The 19,984-nt window shown below is 51.0% G+C and overlaps 1 protein-coding gene across 4 annotated transcripts in view; it reads left to right on the forward strand.

Moving 5' to 3' along the window:
- PAX2 (paired box 2) overlaps window positions 1–6,249 on the forward strand; it is a 76,688-nt gene extending 70,439 nt beyond the window's left edge. For 2 of the 4 annotated variants that reach the window (XM_029932394.1, XM_029932392.1), the window contains exons 8-10: window positions 3,211–3,312; window positions 5,529–5,615; window positions 6,076–6,239. In XM_029932394.1, the coding sequence (XP_029788254.1) occupies window positions 3,211–3,312; window positions 5,529–5,615; window positions 6,076–6,152 (266 nt within the window). In that variant the 3' untranslated portion in view covers window positions 6,153–6,239. Of the gene's footprint in view, window positions 1–3,210; window positions 3,313–5,528; window positions 5,616–6,075 lie in introns of all 4 variants that reach the window. The other 2 variants (XM_029932393.1, XM_029932391.1) reach the window with 1 other exon arrangement.
- Window positions 6,250–19,984: the final 13,735 nt, after the last annotated feature.

Genomic DNA, 19,984 nt, shown 5'->3' on the forward strand with positions numbered 1-19,984 from the left:
CCTTTCCAGGCATCCGGCCTCTCTTCCTCTCTCCAAAGCCAAGTAGGGAATTGTGTGACAAAACCTTAGATTACAAGGGATTCATGTGTGACAGGCTGTAGGAACCAGGCAGCTGAAAATCAGAATTCGGACACATTTAGAGTCCTATTTTTAATTTTCCTGACTGCTTTCTAGGCATTAGGATCGCAGGACCAGGAGGAATTGGATTTTTTTCTATCTTTCTAATTTCAAAAGCTCTACATCTTCCCTAACAATCCTCTGTCCTGGGGCTTTTTGACCAATAAATGCCATATTACTAGTCTCTCAAGGAACTGATAGATATTGCCATCCTTGTCCACTTCAGACCCACTCCGCTGACAGATGGTCAGGAGGAGCGAAACTTTTATTGACAATAGAGGTCAATGAAAGAAAACCACAACAAAGCAGACACAGATTCTTACTTCTACCTCTCTGGGAGTCTGAAGTGATGTCTTGTCTGATGGTTCTGCTCTGTTGTTTGTTCTTGAGTTTTAGGAAATATAAGATCTCAGCCATATGAGACAGTAGAGAGGAGAACCGTTCTATTGCTTGACAGGCTAAATGTCACAATATAAGTCACGGTCATCTCTCATCATCCTCTAAAAATTCATAATCGCCTGTTCAAACTATTTTTAGAAAAAAAGCAGATTTCAGCGTTTACACTTTGCCCCAGCCTTTACGTCTTCAAAGGAGACAAAAACATATGAAACAATTAGAAAAACAATACAACCCACCTGGCATTGGCTGTAAGTGCAATAGAGCGATAGAGAATCAGTCAGGAAGTATTTATTGAGCATCATTTATTGAGTTATCAAGCATGCAAGACAGAGCATAAGACAGGGCCCTGCCCTCAGTTTGATTATGGTCTGTTTGAGGAAGCAAGCCATAATATGAAACAACAGGTCTGATGCCTTATGAAATATAATGTCATGGTCAACCATGCAGCACAGACACCGTAGAAGTTTAGAAGAAAGAAACTTCCCTGATGGGTAGAATGGTAGACATTTTAAGGCTGGAGCTGGAAGCAGAGAGTAACTAAGCGGAAGAACAAATGATACAGCAAAAGCACAGCACACACGCCCGTGAAAACGTCCACCTAAAACAGGTGGAGTGAGCATCAGAGCTAAGAAAGTTGGGTGGGGAGAGTACCCAGGGGGCTTTGAAAGTCTGGCAGAGGGTAATTCCAATTGTGGACTGCAGAGAATCGATGGTGGTTTTCACAAGGAAAGTGATATGTTGAAAGCAGCATTTCATGAGGACCTGCCAGGCAGCCACACTTGGTACAGATGGGAGGGGCAAGAACATGGAGGCAAGGAATACAAGCAAAAACACTGTTGTGGCAGACCACCAGCAGGTGCTCCGGGGCTGAGCCCTTGAGGTGGGAGAGGAAATGGAGATGGGACTGATGTAACACTCGTTGTTAAGGGTAATTGATAACACTTGGTGACTGACTTCATCTAGAGGGGAAGGTCAAAGGCTGAATCAAGAAAGATTCTAAAGTTTTGGTCTGGTGGTCTTCAAGAGGGTCAGGAGGCCTGCTTGGGAGGAAGAGGAGTCTGCTGTTATTCCTGCTCAGTTTTAGGTGACAGTGGGGCAGCTAATGAAAATGTTCAGGAGGCAGCTGGAAACGCAAAACCTGAGCTTAGCCCTGTATACTTTGGGAAAACTGAGTCACTCAGATGTGTTCAGGGGGGAGTGAGGAAATTCACACGTCAGAAATGTAAGAGATGAGGTGAAATTCACAGAGAGAGTAACAAGGAGAGCAACGGGCGCTTTGGAATAGCTAGAGGGAGGATGAAAGCTGGAGGGGGCGAGCTGAGGAAAAGGAAACAGATGCACAGAGTTCTGTGACTCCCTGCCCCTTATCACACCTTGCCTTCTCAGGGTCAGACAGAGGCACTCAGAGTGGGAGAGTGGACAGGCTAAAGAGGACAATAAGTGGAATCAGGAGAGGATAAATGGAACCCAGGAGAGCATCACATTGTCTCTAGGGCATGGAAGTGTGGGAGAGGGAAGAAGGCAGATTGTTGGCACTACAGATTGGGGCATAAGTTGCAAGGGAGGTGGTGATCCCTTCATGGTGATGGAGGGGACAGGCAAGGAAAGAAGGCCACTCAGGTGTCTCTGCATCCCAGAGATGTCTGTGGACCATGCGTGGCTCCCTATTGGCTTGCTTTACCTTTACTCCAGGACACTGCAAAGGAAAGCCCTGCCTCCCACCCTCCAGACTCTAGCTAGTAGAAGTTTCCAGAGACTGAAGTCCAGCAGCTGGTGGGGGGAGAGGGTTTTGCTCATTGGGCCTCGATCTGATTCACTTGAACTGTTGGCTCAAAGCTCCTGATTCATTTCAGGGATGGTTTTCCATCATTTAAAATTTTTTTAATGTTTTTTATTTATTTTTGAGAGACAGAGAGACAGTGCGAGTAGGGGAGGGTCAGAGAGAGAGGGAGACACAGAATCCGAAGCAGGCTCCAGGCTCTGAGCTAGCTGTCAGCACAGAGCCTGACGTGGGGCTTGACCCCATGAACCGTGAGATCATGACCTGAGCCAAAGCCGGACGCTTAACTGACTGAGCCACCCAGGTGCCCCTCCATAATTTAAATGCCATAAACACTAACAGCAAAGTAGCCCACTGGCTGCCCCCCCACTCCCCGCCCGCCCCCCCCACTCTCCACACCTGCCAGGCCCAGCACCTGCAGCTCCACTTAGAGAGGACAAGAAATACCCATCAGCCCCAGAATGGGTGGGAGTGGGGGTATGCTCCAAGCCTGAAGGAAAGATGGGGTGTTAGGTGAGGGCTGAGCAAGATGACAGAGGTCTGTTTGGCTACTGGAGAGACCACAGCTGAATACCTTGCTGAGGAGGAGGCATAAAAGCAAGCCATCTCCCTTCCTTCTCCATCTGAGTTTGGGCTACAAGGAGACACAAGCGAAGGTAAACACATAGGCGCACAGACGCACACAGAGAGACCCAAATCGCTACACGCAGCAGAGGTGCATAGCCAGTCTCAGGGCTGACATGTAGGTAACCAGCTTCAACCCACACCCGGACCTGCTCACTCAGCTATTCTCCCCCACGTCTGCACACGGCTCTTTCCTTTCCAAGACCTTCCTTCCCATGGAGTACCCTGGTGTGAGCAGAGGCAGGCCTCTCTCTTCCAGGCCTCACCCCTTCCCCTTTGTGTTTTTCTAGGTCGTGACATGGCGAGCACCACCCTGCCTGGTTACCCCCCTCACGTGCCCCCCACTGGCCAGGGAAGCTACCCCACCTCCACCCTGGCAGGAATGGTGCCTGGTAGGTGATAATGCTGCAGCTGCCTAATTTAGATGGGGGTGACTAAACTGTGGGTGAGCTGCTGAGTGGGCTGTAGTCTGAGGCTGGGGGTGGGGGAGAGACCCAACATCCCCTCCCCCTAAACCGTTGCCATTCCATCTCCTGGTCTCCCTAGAGGCTACAGTTGGTCCCTCATCCTCCCTCATGAGCAACCCAGGGAGGGAGTTTGCAGAAGTGGCTCTTGTGTGCACCCCACTGTATGTCATGGTCCCTCCACACTGCCCACACCCCGGAGCCTGGGCCCGGGAGCACTCAGCCTCGCTCCTCTCTCAGTGCCCCAGCCCACCCCAGCCAGCTGACACTGCTTGGAAGAGCCTGCCCTGGTTTCCATGGAAACTTGGAGCCAAGAACCATTTCCAGGGGCATTGTCAGTCACTCAGACAAAGCCACCCTGGTCCACACCAACCCACAGGGAAAACCACTGTGGAGACCTGACCCTACCCAAGGGAGAGGAAGGAGCTGGTCCCTAAGGAAAGAGGAACAGAAGACAGGCTATGGCAGGACCCAGAGAGACTCTGGCTTCAGAGAGACAAGCTAGAGAACCACGTCTCCTCAGAGGTCCCCGAGCCTTCATGACTCCTGGGAGGAGTTGGGTCTGGGCTGTGTGGATCGGAGAGGCAGAGGCCAGCTTTAGGGTCTGAGTACTGCAGCTGGAGGCTGCGCTCTTCCCAACCTCTCATCCCAGACTGGGAGCTGGGCTTGAAGCCAGAGAGAGATGAAGCTTCTATTGGTATAAACACCAAAACAAACAAAACAAGAAAACAAAAACACCAAAAAGCAAAACCCTCATCTTAAATAAGTTGAGACTCACTGGGCCTACAGCCCACTCCTGTTGGCTGCCTTCTCGAATGCTCCTTCCCTGACACACAACCCTCAGATGGGGGAGTATAGAAGAGGGTGACTGGCCCCACTCCCGGATGTCCATCCAGGGACAGCCCTGGGTCAGCAGAGCTTGGGGGGGATGGGCAGTGGCAAAGAGGAAGACTGCCACGGGGTGCTGTACCCCCACAGGGACTGATGGGAGTTAGGGGAACTGGCTAAGGAGAGCTGGGAGGTGTGAGGGGACTCTTGCCCAGATCTGGAGGGGCGTGGGTAGAAGTGTTGGGGACAAGGAGATTCTTCTAGGAAGGTCCCAGCAGTGAGCAGGTGGAGGCTGGAGAAGGTCTTAGGGAGGTGGGGGTGTGGGAGAGGGGAGCCTGCAAGGAGGTGGGGATGAGGGGAGCCGCAGAGAGCTCATGGTGGCAAGGGGGGAGTCGTTAAACAGAATCTAGTGCTGATGAGGAAATTACACTTGTTTCATTAGCGATGGGGAAGGAGATAGCTCAGTTCCTCTTGGTCACAGTTGAGCTCAGAAGCTCATTATCCTGCTGCACGCATGCTTTCCCTCCTCGTCAATAAACAGGCTTTCCAGTGGCTGCATCCCCACCCCCACCCCAGCTCCCTCTCGGAGAGGGGCCCCTTCTCCTCTACTTAACCCGCGGTTAGGGATCACTGTAAACAGTCTGGGGTCATCACACAGGAGAAAGGGCGAGGGGGAAACCCGGAGGCCTGGCCTTTTTCCCGCGGAGGGAGGGAAGCAGCTTCCGACCGCTCCCAGCCCACGGGGCCCTCCGCTAACAGCTCGCGGTCGGGCGGGCAGTCCACCTGCTTCCCATCGCCTCCTTCTCCTGCTGCGTAGCCCGCCTATTGAATCTCTCCAGGGAAAGGCGGGGGGGGGGGGTTCCCAGCAGAACCCCCCACCCCTTGCATTGGCACCGTGCTGAGATGCCATTCTTAGGACTTTCTGGGACAAAGTGTCCCGAGGGCCTTTCTTCGCCACCCTCCCCCGCTTCCATCCCGTGGGGCTACGATTCCTAGAACCAGAGTATCCACTAAAAAGGCCCTAGACCCCAACGCAGCGGGGTAGGCTAGCCTGGACCCAGAACAAACCCTTCCTGGGTGACCTGGAGCGCCTCGGCGGAGGAGCCCCAAGACCCCAGGCCCATATGCGAGGTCCGTTGGTGCTTCTGCACCCGCCCCCCGCAACGAGCTGTCCCCACGCAGACCCGGTGTATTGCTCTGCCTCTGTCCTGCCCGCCGCACCTGCACCTCGGACCCGGGGGAGGCCGCTGGCGGGGCACGTCGGGTCCGTCCCGGCGTTGCGCTTGTCTGATCCCCACTCCCCCACCCTCCCGCAGGGAGCGAGTTCTCCGGCAATCCGTACAGCCACCCCCAGTACACGGCCTACAACGAGGCTTGGAGATTCAGCAACCCCGCCTTACTAAGTGAGTACGCCACCTGGCTGGCCGGCGGCTCAGCGCGTCAGCCCGCGGGCCAGCGCGGTCTAGCCGCTTCCGGACGCCAGTCCGGCTCCCCTCCACCCGACCTTCGGGTGCCGGGAGGGCAGGCTCGTTAGTGCAGCATTGAGGCCCCGGGATCCCTGGAGGACGCCCGTGCCTCCCGTCCCTTCCCTCCCTCTCCCTTCCTCGGGGTTAGAAGGCTCTGCGCCGCCCCCACCCTCGGCCCCCGGAAGATCCCCAGTCGGGCGGTGGCGGTCACCCATTGACCCTCTCCCACCGGTGAATGAAGCTCTTCTGGGGGCAACCGGCCCAGCAGCCCAGCCGAGGTCTCCCTTGCCCCGATCTTGCCAGACCCCAGCCCCGGGAGGTCTTTGCTTTTCTTTCCTTTTTTGTTCTCCTGTTTGTCCTCTCACCCAGCCCATTCTTCTCCTGTGTTAACTTCCAGGTTCCCCTTATTATTATAGTGCCGCCCCCCGGGGCTCCGCCCCTGCCGCTGCTGCCGCTGCCTATGACCGCCACTAGTTACCGCGGGGACCACATCAAGCTTCAGGCCGACAGCTTCGGCCTTCACATCGTCCCCGTCTGACCGCCCACCCCGGAGGGAGGGAGGACCCACACGACGCGATGCTTCCCGGCCACCGCCCCAGCCCCACCCCCATCCCAGGAACCCTGCAGCCCTTCACACCGCGCCGTCGGAGGCCGGACAGGACGGGTGGAGCCGCGGGCGGGACCCTCAGGCCTGGGCCCGCCGCCCCCAACCCCGCCCGCCGCCTCTCCCCGTCTGCCTGGACTGCGCGGCACCGAGAGGAGGGCGCGACCCAGCTCGCCCCGACTTGGCCCGAGCCGGCCCCGGAGCGGACCAGCCGCACCGCGGGACCCTGGCCGGGCCCGCCGCGCGTGCGGGGGGGCACGTTTCTGTGACACACAATCAGCGCGGACTGCAGCACGGCCCAGCCCCGGAGCAGCCCACCTCGGACGCTCCGGCGCCAGGAGGCTTCGCTGGAGGGACTGGCCGAAGGAAATTAAGAACAAAACGATTTTTCTGCAGAGGGAGGAAGAGCCCCCTACCGAACCCTCGGGGGAAAGTCCTTACGCTTGCGCCAGCCGGACTGTCCCTACCTTCCGAGTGTGCCCTACCCCAGAAGGTGGAATGGAATGGGGGCGTGGGGTCCGGGTTCTTGGGACGGGGGTCGGGGTCATCAGGTCTTTCCGAAGTTGGAACCCAAGGCACGCAAGGCCCCAGCTGCGCGCACTCACCGAGCCCTACTCTAGGCTCTTCCCTACTCCCCCCGAACTGCCCGGTTCCCCAGGACACTCCTGCTAGTGACCAGACTCTCAGCCTCATCTCGCCCCTACCTCAGCGTCTCTTCCGTCTGCGGCCCTCGCATCCTTCCCTCCCTCCTGCCTGTCCTTTCCCCATCCCACGACGCTCTGCATCTCTCCTCCCTAACTCCTCGCCCCTTCGGAGGCTCTCCAGTGCCCGCTGCAGGACCAGTTTCCGTAGGCCACGGGCACTGGTCTTCCCGGGCAGTTACTGGACGTCCCCTCCCCCGACACAGACTCGCGCGATCTGCGGGTGGTAGGAGCCGGTTCTGAGCGGGTGTCCGAACTGCGGCGGGGTGGAAGTGGGGGCCGCCCACCCCACCCCACTCCCACCCCCACCCCCAGCCTCCTCCTCCGGCAGGAACTGAACAGAACCGCGAAAAAAGTCTACATTTATTTAATATGGTCTTTCCAAAAAGAAGAAACGTAACGAAACAGAAACCCAACAGGCTGCTGCTTTGTAGAAAGACAGTGTGTGTCGTGTGAAGGCGAACCCCTCTGTATATAGCCCGCCCCTCCTCCCCGCCCCGCCCGGTAGAGTCCCCGCTGCCCACCCGCCCTGCCTGTAGATACGCCCCTCTGTCTGTGCTGTGAGAGTCGCCGCTCGCTGGGGGGGAGGGGGGACACAGCTACACGCCCACTAAAGCACAGCACGTCCTGGGGGAGGGGGGCATTTTTTATGTTACAAAAAAAAATTACGAAAGAAAAGAAATCTCTATGCAAAACGACGAACATGGTCCTGTGGACTCCTCTCGCCTCTGTTTCGTTGGCTATTTCTCTGTAATTCCGTGTTTTCGCTCTCCTCGTCTCTCTCCTCCGCATCTCTGCCCTCTCTCCATCGGTCTCTGGTCCCCGCCTCTCTCCCCCTCTGTCTCTGTCTCTGTCTCCGCCCCTCCCTCGGCCTCCCCCCACCCCTCCAGCCCACCCCGGCCGCCTAGCCCTCGCGGGCTAGCCCCGAGGTGCCCCTACCCCAGCCCCGGGCTCGCCCCTCCGGCCGTGCCCTGCGCGCCCTGGGCCGCCGGCGGCCGGACCGCCCCGCCCCGTAGTTGCTCTCTCGGTAGCGGCGATGCGCCCTGCATGTCTCCTCACCCGTGGATCGTGACGACTCGAAATAACAGAAACAAAGTCAATAAACGTGAAAATAATAAATAAATAAATAAATAAAAATCCTTGAACAAATCCGAAAAGGCTTGGAGTCCTCGCCCAGATATCTCTCGCCCCTTCGAGCCTTTTTATTTGAAAAGGAAAACGAGTAAAGAGAGTAGTTGAAGGGAACTGCCGGCGCCCAGCCGGGCTCCAACTGGCCCGAGCCGGGCGGCGAGGGCGCTGAGGTTCACACTCCGAGGCCTGGCCCATCCCAGTCCTTGTGGAGCTGGCCGGGCAGGGGCCCCAGATCCAGGACCCAGCCGAACCCTCGAGAGGTCCCTGACAGCTCTGGTCTCCTTAGCCACTTTCAGCGCGTCGGTTCGTTTTGATTCTTTCTTTTCTTTTCTTTTTTTGTGCACATGAGAAATAAATAATAATAATAAAATAATAATAATAATAATAAATAATGATAATAAAATTTTGTATGGCACTCCCCATGGCTCCAGGTTTGTCTCTCCCTGTCTCTGGGACAGGCCTCCTCTCACACTGGTTGATCCCAAATAACCGTCTCGGTGATCTTCCCAACTGCACTCCCACCGCGACCTCCCTCCCACCCCTTTGCCAAGACCCTCTCGTGGATGGCTGCAATCAGGCAGACTCAGACGGTCAGCCATTCAGTAGCTACCCCCACCACCCACCCTGCCCTTGGGGCAAGGAGTTTCGCTTTCCAAAACTTAGGTAACCTCGAGTTAGGCGTCTAGACCCTGCCCTCTCCCCGCAGCCGGGTTTAGGGTTCAGGCTCTCGGAACACAACGTCGGAGGCGCTCTACCCGTGGGTGGTGGTTGTCTGCTGTGCCGGCTCCTTCCTCCACTCATTCCTGGAAGCATATTTATCCCCTGGGTCCACACAGCGACCGCGGAGGCCGCAGACGCCTGCCACGAGTTTCCTCTCCGGGCATTTACTTCCAGGCCCGGACAGTGCCCAGCCTGGCGGAGACCCAGGGAGAACTTGCAGCTCACCGGACCTCGGACCTCGCGTGCCCTTGGTTTTGTCCCGGAGAGGGCGCGCGGGCGCTTCTGTGTGTCTGTCGGTGGCTTCTATTTCTGTTTCCGTGGGTCTGTACGACTCTGGGAGAGGCTGGTAAGGGCGAGTAGGAGACCGCTTCGTTTTTTTCAGACATTCTTGCGGTTCTTGTGCCTGGGTGTCCAGGGAAGGATCTGTGTGTCTGTCCCTGTGTGTCTCTCTTCCTGCTTTGGGGAGGGGTGGAGTGATTGCCCAGAATTGTCCAGGCTGCATCCGAGGTATTTGCAAGGGGTACCCCCTCTATGTCTTCAGCAACCCCCAACTCCAGTCCTCCCACGAAGGCCACAGCCTCCGCCTGGTCTCTCTACTCTTAGAGACTTTCTCTGCCCTTAGCCCCCATCTCCGCCTTTTCCCACTTGAAGGGCTATTGAAACTTGAGGCTGCCAAGGATGGCAAACAAAGCCCGGAGAAGACTAAGGAGTGACCTTCTCCCAGACACCTCCTTCCCACCAGGATCCCAGAGGCCTTTCTTTCCCCGAGCCCATTTGCCCAGCTTCACCCACATCTTGGGGCTTCAAGAGGACATGAAGGATCCCCAACAAATCAGCAAGCCCCTAATCAAAGCTATCCCCTCTCTTCCCCCTCTCCACCTAGGTCACCTCCCTATTCCTCATCTCAGCAAATGACAGTCCCATTTTCCACCTGTGCAGTGACTCTCCTAGAAGAATGGTCTTCAAACTTCTTTGATCATACACACTATTGGTAAAAAGAATTCTGAATGTGTGCCCCCAATATAAGTATGCTTACTTGTTTACAAATTCTGTAAATGTACTACTGGACTAATGTTATGAATTTCATAGGCCATTAAAAAAAAGAAAAAGGCTGCGACCAGAATACATAAAAATAGAGGTTCTAATGTTCTCATCTCATGCCTAAATGGGTTCTTTTGCACTCCCTGGAAAATGTACACCCCACTTGGGAGATCCTGCTCAGAATCCAGCAAGACTCAATATGGCAGAACGTTTGCCTATTGCCTGATGCCCAGCGGGTGAGTTCCTGGAAGTTGTCGGGGTGCTGAGTTGGCCCAGCCAACGCTGCTCTCATCATGCAGAAGGCTACCTGGCCTCCAGTGCCTGGCTTTGCCCCCAGCTGCCCCCAGACTGGGAACCCTGCCCTGCCCAATCCATTAAATTGGAAGCCAGCCCCACTTGGGTCCCACCAAAATTCCTTACTTTCTATTTCTGGTCACCTTCAGACCAAGGTGGACAGCGAAGATCGATCACACTGTCCACAGTGACCAACTTTTCCCAGAAGCTTTCACACTGGGCCCCTTCTGAGGTACTGATTTCTGCTTGGAAATCTGAGGGGCCCCAAACAGTTCTGTACTTTTTGGCCAGTTTCCTGTAGCCCCATTTACCAACCCCAAATACAAATAGGACCCATTCTGCAGCCTCAGTATCCCCCAGAACTCACCTAATTTTGACTCTGCAGGTCCTGTCCCTGTTCCGCCCCAAAAGAGTTCCCAGCTGAGGCACACCAAGTATGACAATTAGAAACAGATGAAGTAAGATGTCCTGGGTTGAAGGAACAGCAGGAGGAAAGACATAGAGACATGGAAATATACCTGATACAACGTGGCTGGAGTGTCAGGTGCCTGGAGAGAGACAGAGGGGGTGGAAGGAGATGGCAGTAGATGAAGCGTAAACGTAGTTGAGAGCCAGGACACTGTACTGGAAATGCCAAAATGGTATCCATCACCTACACAGCTCCTTAAGGGAAGCTGCCCCACTCCTAGGCCTTCCTGCCCATGTAGACACCATATTTGTGCCAGTGTCTCTGCTACATGAATTGGACTCTAGCACAAATCCAAGCTGAACCAATCAGGACAGCACACAGGATGCAAGAGAGAATGAGGACATTCCCCATGGGAGCAAAGCCCAGTGGAGGCCCTGAGGGGGTTCCCCAGTCTTCCCCCTGGGTACAGCTGCATTCTACCACTTGCTCAAGCCAAAAACTCACATCTTCCCTGACGCCCTCGTCTTTCTCATTCCACTTCTGATCCACTGGCACAATCAGACAGCTCTACCTTTAAAACAGACATGGAATTGGACCACTTCTGACTACCTGCACGGTCCTGTCTTAATCCAAGCCGTTATGATCCTTTACCTGGGCTTATAAGAGAAGATTCTCATCAGTCTTTCTGCTTCTATCATTGCCTCACCAACCCATGTCTATTCTCCCCCTGGCAACCAGAGTGACGCTCCAAAATGTGTAGCAGATCATGCCCCTCCTCTGCTCAGAGACTTCCAGTAGCTCCCCTTCCCTGCAGAGTCAAAGTCAGAATCCTAAAGCTGACATCTAAGACCCTGCACATTCTGGCTGTCTTCCCTGTCCCCACTTTCACCACTGTGTAACTAACCTCCCATTACCTCCTCTAGCTCACTGTGCTCTGCGCCTGCTGGCCCCTGCCCAACACTTCAGTTTCTCCAAACATGAGGCTTCTCAAGACATTTGCACTTGATGTGCTTTATAGCCCCTGACACTCCCCCCACCACTTCCTTAAGGACTTTGCTCCAATGTTACCTTATCAACAGAGCCTTCCCTGACCAACGTACATATTCCCATTTCTCCATGCTTTTTAGCACCAACTGAAAGATTATGTTTTATTGGTTTCTGTCTTGTCGTCTCCCATTAAGATGTGAGCTCCATGAGAGCAGATTTGCCTGTGATCTGTTGGCTGCTGTATCACCAATGCCTGGACAGTGTTTGGCACACAGATGTTCAACTAATGTATGATGGACAAATAAATAAATGGAGTGATGAGAACAAGAAATTATGAGTAAGCAGGAGGCTGGGGCAGGGGAGAGAAACAGTTAAGAGTGAGAGATGAGAGGAACCCTCAATCACATGGAAAAGGAGGATGACCCCCAGAGAGCAGCCGAGTGGCTAAGAAAGAAGTGAGAAAGGGCAGATGCTGTTCCTACTTCTCTCACAGCCCAGTGGTTTAATGTGATCACAGAACTCCTTGAACAACTTCCTTCATTGCCTAGGGTGATTCTTTCCCACTGTTGTGCCTGTGGGGGCATCAATGATGCATTCCTACATCCAGTGGGACACTGCCCTCCACCATCCTGTATAGTTCTTGTGGGATTGTCAATCAGAGTGTCCCATCAGCACCTGACCATAGGTATGGGCCTGAGACCCACATCTGGCCAATGAGGACCTAATGTCCTTGTTCAAAGCACAGAGTCCTCAAGTTAGGACCAGAGACCTCTCAGAAGGCTTATTATTGGGAACTGGAAGAGGGAAGTTCTTTTCCATTGGACTGTAAGCTGAAGTGATGAAGGCTTTGGACCCCTAAGGACTGCCCCCCACCATGTGGAGAAAGCAGACTCACTCAGAGCCAGGCAGGGACACACAGAGCTGGGAAGTAGAGAGAGAAAGCATTCTGATGGTTTTATTGAAGCTTCTGGAGCCAGCTAAGCCTGAAACAAGACCACTTTTGGACTTCCAGCGTCATAAACCAGGACCTTCTCCTTTTTTTCACTTAAGCAAATGTGTTGAATATCTGTCAGTGGCAACCTAAAAGGTTCTGACGTAAACAGTTCTAGAGGCACAAAGACCCTGTTAAGAACTTCGGATTTTTTTTTCTATAGGCAACAAGACCCATGGAAAGTTTTTGAGCAAGAGTGAATGGGTTAATGGCTCTGCGGTTTTGGAAGAGTTCTTTGTTTATAATGTGAGGAGTAGGACATCAGAAGAGACAGTGGGTACGGAGAGCCGGTACAAACTTACTACAGTGGCTCAGGCAAGAAATAATGGCGTTCTACACTCAGGATTCACTCAGGAAGGACACTGGCATGGAAAATAAGAAGGTTATATTTTTAAGTAAAAAAGAGAAGAAATATGTCAAACACAGACACCCTGTATAAGAAAGAGGAAAAATAGAAATAATTTGTTTCTATATACATAAACATTGGAATGATAAACACCAATCTAATAAAAATAGTGTCTCTGTGTGGGAAACAGTGCGGGTGCAGACCCAAAGGAGTAAAGTGTCTTTGAGTATATACCCTTTTTAATGTAATTTTAACTTTATTGAAAAAATGAAATTTAAATTAAAAACATAAAGAGACCATCAGGTCCTTGGCATGTATAAGCATAATTGTCTAATGAATAAGCCAAATTTTGGGTTTTGTTGTATAACTAAAGAAAAGGGCATTGCATTTGGTGAATAGGGAATACATGTTGACCAGAAAGCTAGTGCTTTTTGAAGGCAGAGTGAGGGCTGGGGTGGGGGTGGGGAGGGGGTTGGTGAGGAGGTGGCCAAGTCCTGAGGAAACAGGAGATAGAGTGTAAACAATTCTTTGGAAAGGTTTGGAGAGGAAAAGGCTTGAGATGATGTGGTTGGTGAGCTCAAGGGTATGTTCTTTCAGGCTAAGGGCTGTAGATAATCCTGCTGGCTGAGGCAGAGGGTGGAAAGCAGGCATAGGGGGTGAAGAGAGGCTATTAGGAGATGGATGTGAGAGGCTTAGGGAAGAGGTCTGAAAGAATGGGGCAGAAGCACAAAGGTGTGGGGTGGGGAAGACCCAGGGAATCCTACTGGGAGAGGAAGGTCAGGAGGGGAAGGGAGCTGCTGGGGTTGCTCAGAGGGAATGTGGGAGGCACAACTGCTGTCTGCTAGAGTGTGGGGAGCAGGGCTAGGTCCAGCCTTGAGGAGGGTGGAGTTTTAGAAGAATCTCTTGGGGATTCAGAAGGAAGTCTGACAGCAGGAGCATGTTTTCAGCCAGCAGCAAGGAGAGCACACATGTGTGGTAGATCTCTGGCTCCCCTCACCCAGGCTGGTTCCATCTCTCAAGAAAGAGCAGCTAGACTCCCCCCCTCCCCAAGATTACACTGTTCTTCCCTTTCTGATCTGATCCACATCCTCTTCTTCCACGTGGCCTCTCTACCTGAGAGCACCCCAGCAGCAATTCAGGCCAATTTTCATGGTCTGATCTTTGTGGCAGTCCATCCCCAAGTACCCAGGATGGCTTCAACTGCCTTATAGGAGAAGCCTGCCTGTAGAAGACCCATCCTCCCAGCCCTCCCCAACAAGTAATTCTGAGCTGCCATATGCAACCTAGAAGCAGAACAACAACCAAGTGTGCATGGAGGCATGTCTAAGCCAAGAGAAGAAGGGATGCAAAAGTTGGGTCTAAGATGGCCATTAAGACTCTTCCTCTCTCTCTGCCTCAGTTTCTATATGTGAAGAAACCAGATGGCCTCTAGGACTCCTTCCCACTTTGACATTCTAGGCTTTTTTAGTTATACACTATAGGTGCTCAGGCAATCTCTGTGAGCAGAAGAATTCAAGAAAGCTCTGTGTAGGTGGAGTGGAGACATTCAGATGGTTAACGGGATGGAGGAGGGTTTTTTAAACTGTAGAAGGAGGAGGCATGGATTTATATATTTTTTGCCATCTCTCCCATCTGGGAGTTAGTACTGTCTTCCCTTCTCTCTTCCCAGTGTCTGCCCAGAGGACTCTAGGGACAGGGGCTGCGAGCATTGAGACAGGAGAGTGGTGGGGCCCATTGAGGGTGCAAGGTAGGAGACTAAGGGAGGAAGACAAAGGAAGCAGTCATTTGGGGCCAACTACATTCCCTGCCTCCCCTCACACCCCCGCCTGCCCAAAGCATCCCAATACCCTAATTAACCAGTCCCTTAGGCCCCTGTTAGTCAGGCCGGCTGAGCGCCCAACTCCCTGGGGACCAGCCCCCTTACCTCCCAGACTAATCAGTCCTTTGCTCCTAGAGTGCATGAGCGTGTGTGTGCACGTGTGCACACACATACACACAGACACAAGCCCTTATTCTCTCCCAGAGCCCCCAGCCTCATTCTAGCCTTCAGAGGGTTAATTTAGGGTAGTACTAAATTCTCCCAATGAAGACACCCCATTTAAGATGATTGAAGGGTTGGAGAGAAGCCAGAAAAAGTTTGGGGGTGTTTCCTGTTAGGATTTTCTCTCAAACTTGTGGGACCAAGAATGTATAGCAAAGGATGAAACCATGTATGGGGGTGCCCTATGGCACCTCAAGCCCTTGGGCTGGCACCTCTCAGGCCCCTGTCTATGGTCAATTTTCACCCCAATCCAGACCCCCTCCTCCCCTTCATCTCCCATTCGTCTCCCCCCCTTACCCCCCCCCCCCGACACCCGCACTGTCAGCCCAAACACATGATAAATTGCCCTGTCAACAGAATTCATTCAGGGACCAATTAATTCCACAGAAATGAACCAGGAGCCATCAGTTGCTGAAAAACTCAGAGTGCAGGGAGCGGAGGGAGGGGGTGTAGGCGGGGGGTGGGCGGCAGAGGAGGGGACGGGGAGGCTGGGGAAGTTAGTCTGACAGAAATTGGTCATTTAATGCTTAAGTGCACGCTAGACAGCCCTGTCATCGCCCGCTGCCCCCGCGCGGGATTAATTATCGGAGGAGGAGAGGGCAGCCCAGCCCAGCCCAGCCATCTGTCACCAACCAAGGCTAGAGTCACCCAGGACTTGGGCCACCCTGAGTCCACTTCCAAGTCTTCAGTCCTCTTGCTTCCTCAGCTTCCACACCCCTCCACATCCCAATCCTAGGTCCAACCTTATATCTTAGACCCTTAGCTGCATTTAGTCAGGCCTTGCCATCACCTAGCCCAACAGGAAGCTTCTTTGACCTCTTGACTAGGTTAGGCCCCAGAACTCACTGTACTCGTTTCATCACTCTCAACCATCTTGGGTGACTCTTTGTGGGGAGTCCAAGATATGATTGTCCCACCCATTGATCCTAGTGTGAGGGAATGACACCATCTTTCACACACCTGCTCTTTGAGTCAGAATCCTATCAGTTGTCCTTGACTCTTTCCTCTCCCTCAGACATCTCATCCAATCAGAATTCATGTCCTGTTGGTTCAGCCTCCCATAAACGTATGAAATTTGGGCCAGCTGCTTCTATCTCCTGACCACCACCCAAGGCTGAGCCATCAGCAGCAACACTTGCTCTCTTGATTTAGATTCTTGCTAGTAACTAACATGACTTTAAAAATAAAAATAGTATCCTGCTGTGCCCCTCCACACAAACACACACATACACACACACTACCTTTCAGTTTAACACTCTTTTGTGGACCACTATGGATATTCAGGCTGGCAAGTTCAAACTCTTGACTTGACTCTCAAAGCACAAGGCTCCAGCCTCACCTCTAGTATGCTGCCCTTGCTTTCTCTCTTCCAGTCCCACTGACCTCCCTTTCTGGCTTTGCACATGCTGTTTTCCTCCCAGTCTACAAACCTCTTCCTACCCTATGACACCCTCAATTAACTTTACTAACTTCTATTCATCTTTGAGACCTCAGATTAAATGTCGCTCATTCCAGGAAGCCTTCCCTGACTCCTTGATGTGCTTTTACAGCTCCCAAACTTCCATTCACCAACATGTCACCTAATTTATGCATTGTCTGTCTTTCCACCAAAATGTTAATTTCATGAGAATGGAGTCCATGTCTTTATCCTTCTAACCTGGCACTTAATGGTTATCAGAAAATATTTTTTGAATAAACAAATTAATGAACAAAGGTTTAACCTTGTCTTGGCTCTATCCCTGGCCTGACTCTGGGGCCAAGCTTTCCAGAGTCTGGTCTTTCCTGGAAGCCCAAGACATGCTGAGGTGGTCGGGGAGATGAGAAGCCCTCGGGAAACTTGTGAGCCCCTCAGACTGACCCAAGCCAGCTGTACTAGGTGGGTTCAGATGAGGCTGCAGAGAGTCAGAGGTTAGACTGGTCAAGAGAATGACTATAAGGACTTCCTAGAAGAGCAAAACCCAGAGTCTGGAAGAAGCATGCTCTGTGCAGAGACATGGGTTGACTAAAGCATGGAGCTGATCGGAGAAGGAAGGGGTAAAAAAGTTGGAAAGGGAACCTTCCAAATGTGATTTTGATATATTTCCCAAAGGTTGAACTGACAGGTCTTGGATACTGATTGGATAAGAGAGATGAGGGAGACCACTTTGAGACGGGTAATGAATGCCAGGCTGACTTTGGCCTTTCTCCTGCCATTGACTGCTTCTGAAGATGGCCAGATGCAGAGTTTTATTTACAAAGTTAATTCAGGCTGCAAGACAGGGTGATTATGGGGAAAACTTGAGGCAAGGAAATCATTAGGAAGCTGGTTCAGTTATTAGAGAGAGAGAGAAGTTGACCTGTGGAAAGAAGGTTTGTGATAGAGAAGTCTCCCATGACAGGCAGAGGGAAATGAGGTGAGTAGAGTGATCTTCTCTCCAAGAAGTTCAAGAAGGCTTGGTGGCAGCCTCACTGAGATAGCATATCTGGACTTGGCTGCCAATTGGATCTGAAGGTGAGGGAGAGAGAATGAGAGAGCAAAGATGATTGTCTCCAATGTTTGTGTTCCAAGAGCCTGGATGGCTGATGAGGCCATCAGCAGTGTTAAGATGAAAGGCTGACTTGGTACTAGAAACAATGAGTATCACTTTGATTACATGCCTGACTTTGGCATGCATGAGTATGTTGTTCATTTTTTTCTTAAAAAAATTTTTTTTAAATGTTTTATTTATTCTTGATACAGAGAGAGACAGAGCACAGGAGGGAGAGGGGCAGAGAGAGAGAAGGAGACACAGAACCGGAAGGAGGCTCCAGGCTCTGAGCTAGCTGTCAGCACAGAGCCCGACGTGGGGCTCCAACCCACGAATGTGAGATCTGACCTGAGCTGAAGTCGGAGGCTTAACCAACTGAGCCACCCACATGCCCCTTGAGTATGATGTTAAATACACAGAATTAAAGAGCAGTAGCTCAGGGGTGTGAGTTGGCCTCGGGATGTAGATTTGGGAGATATACCTTCCTATCTTTGCTCTCCTACCTATTCCAAATTTGCATTTCAGTTTGGATAAGCCAGTGTAATTTTGTGACAAAGGAATAGTATAATGCTCAAAGTAATCCTACAATAATACATATAACACTGTAAAGATATGTCATCAAGCATAAGTGATAGTGTAGGGCTGTAATAATGTAATCTAGAAATAAAATAACCATATGACAATTTACTAATATCAACCAGGAAATGATGAGTCAATACGTTGGTTAACAATATAGGCTGCACTGAGGTAATGAGGTAACTGTGTAATCAGAGATACTGTAATGTTGAAATGACTGTAACAAGGCATACACCCAGCAATAAAAGGACAACCTGACAGTCTAATCATGTTAACTTGGTAATAAGGTACTGATATAAAGATGCCATGACTTAATGGCAGAGTGGTGATGATGTCACACAGTAATAAAGCCTCGAAGTCAATGAAAACAAAGAGGACAGAACTCTTAACATGAGTCCCAAGGCCCTGAGAACAGAGTGAGAGAGCTGGAAGTCTGAATAGAACCTTCCTCAGGATGCAGCAGAGGTCTGGAAGCAGCTTCTGGAGGGATGATACAAGCCTGGGACAGGAAAGAGCTGAGCCAAGAAGGAAAGTTGATAAGGCAAAACGAACAAACAAGCAAACAAAAATAGTGCTGGCTTCGCAGGACAGGGCACAGCTCTGTGGAGCTGGCCAGAATGGAGGGGCCTGGGCCGGGGTCAGAAGGAGGCAGTCTCTGAATGCCGAGTAGTATCTGAATAGCACTAACAGCATTCAGTGCTCTGGCCCAAGAGGTGTCTGCTCCCTCAGAGGCTAGAAAGGATGGCAAATCACATTCAATACTGTACTTGTAAGATTCTTAGAACCATCAAGTCGACAAAAATACAAAAGAAAACCCAGGGCTAATAATAACACAATTGAAAACAACTCAAGTTTATCCGATCTTTAGCATGGACTAGGCACTGTAATCAGTACTTTCCCTGCATTATCCACAATAACCCTGGTAAGAAGGTTTTAGTATTTCTATTTTATAGATAAGAATAATGAGACTGGTTAACATGTTTGCCCAAGAGTCACAAGACAAGTAAGGGGAAGAGCTGGAATTCAAACACAGGCCTATTTCCCTTTAAAGCACATCCATGCCCTTGCCTTCGGGTATCTGCTTTAGTGTGTGTCCCTAAGTTAAGAAGTAAACCAGAGATCAGACTGAGCCACAAGAACATGTAACATATCCCTAAACACTAATTTTTCAAAAGACCAATGTTAAGGTAGATAAAAATATGTATAATAAGCAACCACTTATCTAATAAAGAAAGGAGGAATATGAACACATATACCTATTTACTTACATTTTATAAAATAGAGATATATACCGAAAGACTTTTTAAAATGTTCATCTATTGAAGAAGGGAGGAAATAAAAGAAGAGGAACAGGGTAGAAGATAGGCAGAACTGATTATATCTTGTTTTGTAGAGTTGACTTCAGAACCATGTATTTTATATAATAATACAACAAAATTAAGTAAATACATAAGCAATCTCCTGCCCCCCAAACAAAAGCAAAATGAAACAGTGAAGCTAACTATTCATGGAGTTGGTGTCACAGTCATGTAGACAGAAACCATTTCAAGTAATTTAAAACCTAAGGAAAAAAAAAAACCTAAGAATTGACTGTACATACATTCCCTAGTAGGACATACACTAATAGAGAAAATAAATAATGATATCAGTATTTGTGGAGTTTTTCAATGTGAGGGAAACAAACAAAACCAGACAGAAGATCAACAAAGGTAAGTAAAATCTCTGTAGTTCTGGATTTAATTGGATGTATTAGTAATAACTCTTGATGCATTTTACCTTTTTTTAAAAATTCATTTCCTGATTCTATCCAGGTGAAAAGGAGAAGAAAATGACCAACTCAATACCAAGCACCTCAAGTCCCCAGATTATGGTCTTTAAATACCACTTCGCACTAAAATGAGCAAGGACTCTTTGGGAAAATGGAAGATTATAAGGCTGAAATAGGAAATATAAAAGAT

Source organism: Suricata suricatta, chromosome 2, assembly GCF_006229205.1.
Source record: "Suricata suricatta isolate VVHF042 chromosome 2, meerkat_22Aug2017_6uvM2_HiC, whole genome shotgun sequence".
In the NCBI taxonomy this organism is placed as follows: Eukaryota; Metazoa; Chordata; class Mammalia; order Carnivora; family Herpestidae; genus Suricata; species Suricata suricatta.